The 9,732-nt window shown below is 38.9% G+C and overlaps 1 protein-coding gene across 1 annotated transcript in view; it reads right to left on the bottom strand.

Annotated features, from left to right (window-relative positions):
• Nucleotides 1-387: 387 nt before the first annotated feature.
• The window catches only part of KIF21A (kinesin family member 21A), a 443,437-nt gene continuing 434,092 nt past the window's right edge, over nucleotides 388-9,732 (bottom strand). The window contains 2 exon segments of the mRNA XM_029617139.1: nucleotides 388-541; nucleotides 1,896-2,095. Of these exon segments, the coding sequence (XP_029472999.1) occupies nucleotides 448-541; nucleotides 1,896-2,095 (294 nt within the window). The 3' untranslated portion in view covers nucleotides 388-447.

Below are 9,732 nucleotides of genomic sequence, written 5' to 3'. Positions count from 1 at the left end.
TACTGAATGTTATGTTGACTATCATGGAATTACCTGCAAACATACTGTCAGCTTCTTAAAATATTACCAGACTATTATATTTATACATAACTGAATACAGAAGACTTTAGTATCCAGGGGTGGGGGGTGGAGGGAATCTTTGCTTTTAATTTCCAAGTTATGATGCCAAGAAAAGCAGTGCTTCACAAGACAAATGCTTCTGAATTTCCTTGAACAAAAAACAGTATATGCACAGAAATCCTGTTGCAGCTCAACTAAACCATGTTATGAAGAGACACTTGAAACATTTTTGTTAAAGGTAGTAGTTGAATAGAATATGATTGAGATGGATTTTCCAGTTTATTCTACTCGTTACTGTTCATCTAATAACTGCAGAACCAAGTAGAAAAAAGTAAACAAGATATTTTATCACAGTATTTCATTAAGACCATCCATTTCAATTCAAGTTTAATTACTGGCAATATCCTCATTTGTGTCTGCAGCATCTGAGATTTGTCCATCTAACAAACCACGTGCTCTCCAAATCCTCACAGTTCGATCACTACAAAAAAAATACCAAAAGAAAATACACTCAATATCTGGAAATCTTAGGGCAAACAGTCAATATCAGAACACTTTCAAGTGAAATAACACATTGGTAAATATTGAACCTGTTGATGTTATTCAGACTTTCCTTGTTCTCCTGACAAAACAGGATAAAAAAGGGGAGATATTCTGTATTGCTGCAAACTGACATAAGGGAACACTGCCCCATGTACCCACTTAATTATAGGTTAATTTACAAAAGATCTGATGCATTGCACGCTTCTAATAAACAACTAATTTTGAAATTGGGTGTAAAGGTTGTTACCAAATCACAGCGTTATGTTTGAACTTCTTTGGAATAAAAAAACTGATTCCTTAAATAAGAATTACTTCAGTGGGAACCCTTCCTACTAGAGTACCCTTTCATAATTAATCTGTGCTCTCCTCCTCCACTGCCAACCCCAGACTCCTCATTTTCTACCTTGATGCACTGTATGCTTAGAACAGATTTTTTGAGTTGGTATTTCATGCTCCCACTCTGGCCATACTCAAATTCAGTCTAAAAATTCCATCTTTTTAAAGCTGCTTTTAAATCTTAAATCCTGGTTCTTCATGAGCATAGTCTTGTTGATTTTAACCAATTTTTTTTTATATTAAATGAAATTTCCTGGAGCCTCTTGTCCAGATTGCAAGCTCCACTGAAAGGTCTATCTCAAGTTTATCTGTGCTGTGTATATCTCGTTTTCTAAAAATTATTATTAGTAGTAGTTTCATAATGCAAGACATGAGAAATTAAAAGCCATTCCTGTTGGCTATATGTGTGGCGTGAACATTAACTTTGGCAGCTGTTGATATGAAACAGACATGGAGGGCTCTTGTCTTGTCCAAAACAAGGCCTTGGGATTAAAATGTTCAATATATAATGTACATTAGTTAAATTAGTGTTATTTAAAAAAAATTGGTACTCTGAATATCTGCTTCATGTGATCTTAAAACACTACCGGGATGTGCAAATAAAACAGTGCTGGGTGGGATCTTTCAGGTGTTACTGCTCTAAATCAAAGTACTGCCAAGATTCATCAGTTCACCCTCCTCTACTCAGTGGAGGAGAATAAACTGATGTTTAAAAGATCAGCAATAGGAGCCAAATTTAGTTTGCTTGCTGTTTAGCTGGCAAGTATGTTTGGCACAGTATTCAGAAACACAAACTTTAGGGGGAAAAACATACACCAAGAAAACCAAAAATCTTAAACAAGCTTTGTATTATAACCACATCTTAAAATGTGAGTTTTTGACAATTACTAATACAATTTCTATGACAACTAAAAATATGTAGAGTAAAGAATAAACAGTTTGTTTCTCATACGTACTCTGCCGCCGTAAAGATCTGGTTGTAGTTAGTACAGATGGCATTTATCGGGCTATCATGACCCTTCATGTCTCCTATCGGCAGGAAAGTATCCGCATTCCAGAGTTTTAATATGCCTCCTCGGCAACCACTTAGCAGCACAGGAGAGCCAGGTATTATTCCAAGAGCGCACACCCAATCTTTGTGCGCGTTAGGAAGTTGCTGAAAAACACAATGTGTTTTAGCATCAAAAGGATGAAGAAACGCAAGCTACTGTGAAATCGTAACACTGCATGCCCATGCTCCGCCGAGCTTTTATCAGGTGTATTCTATGTAAGTCAGAGAGGTCAGCAAACAACTATTTGGTATCTTACTGCAATTTTTATGTCTAAATGGCAAGAAAATAAAATGTTATATTACATGTTATGTAAATAACATTTCAAGCAAAAATAATATATTCCTTAAACTTTTGAAGGAGAATTTTAAAAGCCTGACGCACACATCAATTAAGAGATGAGTTAATATGTCGGGCCGGTGTGAGCTGCGCGAATTTTAAAAGCCGCCTGAGAACACACGTTATCTCCCACTGCACACAGAAATGAAAAGTTCCAAAAATGGGGCGGGGTATGGTTATTCCTGGATGTAATTTCAAATTAGCGTGTAAATACTTACACACACAGGGCACGCCAGGATTCCCTGCCAGGTAACTTTACTTCTGCTATGGATGGCATGTAAATTATAAAATAAAGATAACTAGCCAGATCGGCGGAGTTTTAAGGGTGAGGGCTAACAGGGAGGCTATTAAACTAGGGGGGTTTGGAAGTTTTATCCCTTATCTGAGTGAACTGGGAATGAACTGGGAAAACTGGTAATGACGTTGGTATGCGAATCTTTTAAAATCCCCCACTTAAACAGTGTGTGTGTGTGTGTGTATATATATATATATATATACACACATACACACATTATAAAATGGCCTCATATTTGGGCATCGGCCGATGAACCCGTGCACCTGTTTAAAAGTTACTGTCCCCTGCCCATCAAAAATTCCACAAGCAAAAACATTTTTTTTTTAAATTTTGGTGGCAGCGAGCACTTCAGAAGCCAACAACGTGCGTTAAAAAGGAAGCAGCGGTACATGCGATGTAAAGCAACCGGCTGGACATCGTGAACAGTTCACAACATATTTTGGGGAGATAGCTGAAAAGTTAATGCATGTTTTACAGCAGCAATTAATTTGACATCAGAAATCAGATGCATTGGGTATGAAAGGTGGAGATGCTTTTTGGAAGTTTTTTGTTCTAAAATAATCCAACTCCTCTAGCCCACTGAACCTGTTCTACCTTGATGCGGAAAGCACTTCGAAATGAGATTGGGAAGGAAATCACCAGACTGGTTAACTTACCCTTGAGAAAAAACTGCTTACCTGCATAATTGAAAAGATTAACTTTAGGCCTTTGTTAAAAAAGTCTAATCTTGACTTGGCTGACTGAATTATCACTTTATATCGTCTTAGCCATTTTTTTTTTAACTAAAGTGATAGGTGTGGTACTAAAAAATGTGAATGATCACAAATTATTAGTTTTGGTCTGGGCTTTGAATACAAACTTTTATTATCTGACCTCGATAAGTTTTGCCAAGGCTTACAAAATAGGAAAAGATATGTGCTGGTGCTTTTAGATACATCAACATTGGATACCCTGAGCTATGAAGTACTACTGAAACAGGCGGACAACCTAGGTATGTGGCTAGTGGTTAGAGTAGTGGGCTGAGAACCAGGGAACCCAAAGTTCAAATCCTGCTACTGCCACTAATAGCCCTTGGGCAAGTCACTTTATCTCCAATTGCTTCAGATACCTACTTAGAGTGGGGAAGGGACTCATCATACCTGAATATTTATCATCATATAGTGCTGTGTAAATCCAGTAGCACTAGAAAAATAATTATGATTATCATCATCATCTGTGATACTGTATTAAAGTGGTTTAAGTCATATCTAGAAGGTTGTTATCAACGTGTAATGACTGACAGCTTGTCCTCTTCATGGTTCCCTCTGAATACGGGAGTCCCACACATTTCTTTATCCTGGCCCTTCTTGACATATCATCTGCCTTCAACACTATCGGTCACAAAATCCTCCTTACCCGCCTAACTGAGATTGGCATCTCAGGCACAGCCATCCACTGGTTTTCCTCCTACCTCAATAATAGAGGCTACGCTGTAAGGATTGCAAATTCTGAATCATTACACATCCCCCTTACCCAAGGCGTCCCACAGGGCTCTTCACTATCCTCCACACTCTTTAATGTATACCAGTTACCACTCTGCCACCTCCTCTCCTACCTCGGTCTTAAGTTTTTCTTATATGCAGACTACGTCCAAATCCTTGTCCCTATTCAAGAATCCCTCAACAAATCTCTTAAGTTTTGGGAAACATGCCTTGCCTCCATTAACATCCTACTTTCTAACCTCCACCTTGCTTTAAACTCCTCCAAAACTGAACTCATTATTTCAAATCACCCTGACCGGATGCCACCTTCTGCTTGTGACCTCACCCTCCCCTCAAATGCTCTTCCCTTCTTCGTGCGAGATCTCGGTGTCTCCCTAGACCACCAAATAAACTTCAAAAACCACATTAACACAATCATAAAGGGAGGATTTTTCAAGCTCCACATCCTCAAAAAACTTAAACCTCTGCTCCACTCGCAAGACTTCCGCACAGTCCTGCAAGCAACAATGCTATAAAAAATGGATTACTGCAATTCCTTACTTCTAAGCCTCCCCTACTCTACTATTAGACCCCCTCCAAATGTTACAGAATGCTATGGCAAGAATCCTTACAAATACACATAAAGCCGACCACATCACCCCTATTCTTAAGGAACTCCATTGGCTTCCCATCTCCTCCCGCATCAGATACAAAACCCTCACCATTATTCACAACTCCCTCCACAACCACAATCACTCCTGGCTTGAGGATGCTCTTCGATTCCGCTCTTCCAATCGTCCTACTAGAACCGCACTCTCACTAACCCTCCACTCCCCTTCCCTTAAATGTGCTCACCACACTTCCACCAGAGAAAGTGCCCTATCCATTGCAGGCCCCTCCCTCTGGAACACTATGCCACTTGAGCTCCGACTAGAACCATGCATTCGGAAATTCAAAACAGGGGTTAAAACATGGCTCTTTAAAATGGCCTATCCTGACTCGGATCCTATGTAGTCCCCCTGCTCCCTCTACTCCTTCAAAGAAAGAGCCCTGTCATTCCCGTACTTATAGCCTTCCCTTTATTCCTTTAATTGTACTGCGATTTGTCTCTCATATCTCTGCACCTCCTTATTTACCCCCTTTAATACCCATTATATACCTCTTTCCCCTGTCCTTAAACCCCACCTTCCCAATAGCAACCCCTGCTAGACTATATATAGTTGCTTTTCTGAACGTATAATTTGTAATGTCATAGTGTCTTCTGTATGTACTAGTTAAAGATAATGTATATTGTTGTATATAGTGCTTTTTGGAGTGTATAATTTATATATAGTGTATAAGGTTATCCTCAGTGTATAATGTTATACACAGTCCCTTTTTGAGTGTATAATTTGCAATGTTACATATTATGTTCTTTGGTTGTTTTTCCATCAGGTACTGTTCCTATTCTCCTCTTCCTCTTTTTCCCTCTCTTCTCTCACCCCTTCTCTCTTCCTAGCTGCACCCCTCCCCCCACCCTCGTTTTTTGTATTTTCCTCCTTCAGTTATATTGTAAACCGGCATGATTTACCCACGAATGTTGGTTTATAAAAGCTAATAAATAAATAAATACTTTTCTGCATTATCTACAACTTTTTAAATCTATTTGTAGACTATGTTCTGACCTCGGACTTGAATACAGACATTCCTTAGGTAACAAACAGTTCACATTATCATTTGTGACAACGTAATGTCAGCTCTCTCTCAAGTGTTTGCCAACAACTTGGCACTAAATGTCAATAAGACTGAGGTAATAGTGCTAGATAGATTTGCATGTAACAACATTCCTCCATCTTTTCATGTGAAAGAAGGGCCGATTTTAATATCTATGCAAGTAAGGAACTTAAGCACCATTTCTGACGCCTCCCTATCCTTGTGTCTTCTATAAATGCTGTCTTTTTACAACCTGAAGATTTAAATCATTCTTACAGGCACTGGTGATTTCAGGTCTTGATTATTGCAACTCTGTATATATTACTTGCCAGTAAAGCTGAAGGCATTACAATTAGTACAAAATACGGCAGCATATATACTTGTTGGGGGTTCTCGAACTGATCACCTAACACCTATCTCTTGGTCATTAGACTGGTTTCTGATAAAATGGTGTCTCAAGTGCAGGATCCTAATTTTTAAAGCTTTGAATGTCACAGTTCCATTATGTTTAGCACAGCTCTGAAGATCTATGTGCCTATGCTCATGGTGATCTCAGGGAAAAAAATCTGCTGGAAGTACCATTATTTCGGCAAATGTGTTTGTGTGAAAACACACACAAAAACGTTTTCAATAGCAGGTCCCATGTAAGATGAGTTAAGGTCGGAGGTATAAATAAAATCCCTTCAAAAAGAAAGTTAAAATGTTATTGATAATTGTTTAGCACCTGAAAATGGAGCTTAAAAATAGAATTTGTCTCAGGATCAGATTCAGGATAGAAAGCTGTACATCCAAATATTTATTTTCATCTAAGAAAGAATGAAACTTCCTGAGAACAACTTTCTCAATAATGTTGGTTAAAAACTAGAGATCTACAGGATCCATGTCTTTATTTAAGACAGGGTACACAGCAGCAATTTTAAGTGGACAAGGTATGTGGCCTTCAGAAAGAGAAACATTAAAGTCAGTGATAAATTTATGCAGATCAGATCACATGGCTTTCATAAGAACAAAGGAACAGAAGCTCATGGGACAAAAACTGTCATTCATGTTAGCTAAGAAGTCAACAATTTCAGACACAGCGAATGTCGAAAACCTCCCACAGGATTTTCATTTACCACTGCAGGCCAAATTTTATTTCAAAATCAGTCTTCTGACAGCAGTTTGGGGGGTGTGTCAAGATGGCACCCTGAGCATATGTGTATATAGTGGCTCCGGCACCTTTCCCTTAAATATTTCCGTTTGCATTTTCTTTCTTTCTACTTGCCGATATGGGGAAACGGAAATGCGTGGTGAGGACTTACCCACTACCAGGAGCCTCTTGGCAAACCACCATGTTGAAGTTTTCATGAGCTGTCCCCTTCACCGATGCCAGATGCCAATTTGGCAGGAGTTTGGGCTTCCCATCTTTCGGCTGCTGAGATTTCTCTCAGCCTGGTAGAGTGGTCCATGTCTAAGCTTCCTGGAGATCCTGCCCGTGCAAAGGCTGAGACATCGGAAACGGAATGATGCCCTTCTTCTATTACCAAGCGCTTTTCGTAGTCCCTCCAATAGTGAGGAGATGCGGTGGGACTTTGCAGTTTCAGCTTTTCCTCTCCAGATGCCTGGGAGGGTGAATGGAGGTGTTTCCTTTAATGTGCAGTCATCTGGTACTGTCTCTCCGGTGCCTGGGACCCTTGGAGCTGAGTCACAGGAGGTCCAAACTGCCATCAATCTACTTCAGGTTAGATCTTCTGTTCAGAAACCTAGTTTGGTGACTCTGGACAGTTTATGGGGCATTATGGCTTCCATCGAAGAGTCAGTCTCATCTTTGGTATCTGTTACTTTAGACAGTCATTCTAAAATTCTGCGCCAGAATAGTCATCTGTAGCAATGTGGATCTAAGATATTTAATCTTGAAGACTCTGTTTCCAAGGTTAAAGCTCTTCAACTCAAGCAAATTTCTGAATCTATATCTGTATCTCATAGACTTGAGAACTTGGAAAATGTTTTGAAAAGTTTAAACCTGTGGATTGTTAATTTTCCTGATTCCACCGATTTCTCCCTTGGAAATGTTTAAAACTTATATGAAAGATATCTTACAAATTCATGAATCTGCTTTTCCTCCTATTCAGAAGATTTTCTATTTACCCTTGACTAAGACGACTTAGAAATTCAACAAAATAGTTTGTCTAATATATCTGATTTTCTTGAAAATTCTAATGTTCAGTCTTATTCCAGGGCTACTTTATTAATATCATTTGTGTTTTTGCAAGATAGAAATAACATTCTTCGACTGTTTTTCTCTCATTCTGATGTTTTAAGGGTGAGAAAGTGTGGATCTTTCCAGACGTAGCTAAAATATGTTAGAAAGAACAAGGACATTTCTTTCCATGCGTCCTGAAGTTATTTCACTGGAGGCCTCTTGTATTATTTAAATGTCTTGTAGTCTTGAATTTAGTGTGTCATATTTTCTTTGACTCCTCACACCTAAGAGATTTTATCAATGCTCAACTCAATGTGCCTCCCTCTTCCTCTTAATGGTTTAGTCTATTTAGAGAAGTTGCTTGTTTAGGATGCTTATCTATATTTTTTTTAATGTTTTCTTTAAAATATGGTTCTGCCCTAGGACCATTTTCTATACTCCCCCCGCTATATTGTGATACATAATGAAGATACTGAATATTTGGTTTACCTTCTATTTATTAATAACTTTGCTTTTTTGTAATAATTATATTGTATCCTTATGTTTTTTTATTGACTGTTTGTATTCAAATTAAATTTTCAATAAAAGTAAAGAAAAAAAAAAAGAAAACCTCCCACAGAGGACTATCAGAATGGGGAGCAACAGGTGAATCAAGAGATGTTGATTGTAGATAGCCAACAATAACCTGGTTTACCTTATGTTGCCAGAAAAGGGAAAATTCTCACACAAATAATACATCAAAATCAGCATTTTTTGAGTTAGTGCTAGTAGACTGACTTGACATGTAGAAAAGCTTGCAAGGCCATGAACCTACAGACAAAATGAGTCGCAAAATAACTTTTTGATGTTATCAATGGCCAATTTGTAAGCATCTAATTTCAGCTTATAGGAATACTACGTTGGTCTGAAGCGCGGGTTATTTAAAGGTCTCGTTAGGTCAGGGCGGTCTCTGTCCCGTCGTTTTCACAATTTTCAAGACCGGGTGTCTTTAAGAAATAAGGTCAGCTACGCTGCTATCATCAAAGATAAGTAATACGCGCACTCTTTGACAAGTCACTAAGGGCCTCATTTTCTAAAGTATCGCAGGCCTGCGATACTTTAGGGAATGAGGGGCGGGGGCCGAAATGGGGGGCGGGCCTGCGCTAGCCGGCAGCAATCGCACCGTCGCGCTGCGATCGCTGCCAGTTTCGCACCCAATAGCGCCACCATAGTAGGTGTAGCTATTGGGCGCGAACTCGGACGCGAAAAGGGCCTTACCTTTTCGTCTTCCGCGGCGTCTTCGCGGAGTCGGCCCCGGTGACGCCCAGACTCCTCCTCTTCTGGGGCCGACTCCGCCCCCATTTTGGTATCGCGTGCGATCCGTTTAGAAATGAGGCCCTAAGTCTGTTTTCCCTTGTTTTTTAGAATGTTGTATTTACATTGAGACTCCCGAAGAAGCAATTTTATTTTTATTTTTTATTTATTTATTTCTTTTGTATACCGACATTCGATCGAGATATCACATCGGTTTCCAGATAACTAAAGGAATAGGGTGGTAACAGCCCTATTTTACATTATAACATGGTATTAAATAGATATAAGAATATTTTACATTATAACATGGTAATAAATATAACAAGAATATTTTACATTATAACATGGTAATAAATATAACAAGTTGTAACAGAACTAACAGGAGTACATGGAACATTAGACTATAGTATATAACATATATACATAACTGGCTTGTTGATGAGGATGAATTATGGTAAGGAGAGCAGGGAGTGTAGAGGGGGT

This window comes from Rhinatrema bivittatum, chromosome 9, assembly GCF_901001135.1.
Source record: "Rhinatrema bivittatum chromosome 9, aRhiBiv1.1, whole genome shotgun sequence".
NCBI lineage: Eukaryota > Metazoa > Chordata > Amphibia > Gymnophiona > Rhinatrematidae > Rhinatrema > Rhinatrema bivittatum.
Note: the sequence above shows the minus strand (reverse complement) of the source record. Positions and strands in the feature narration are given on the sequence as shown.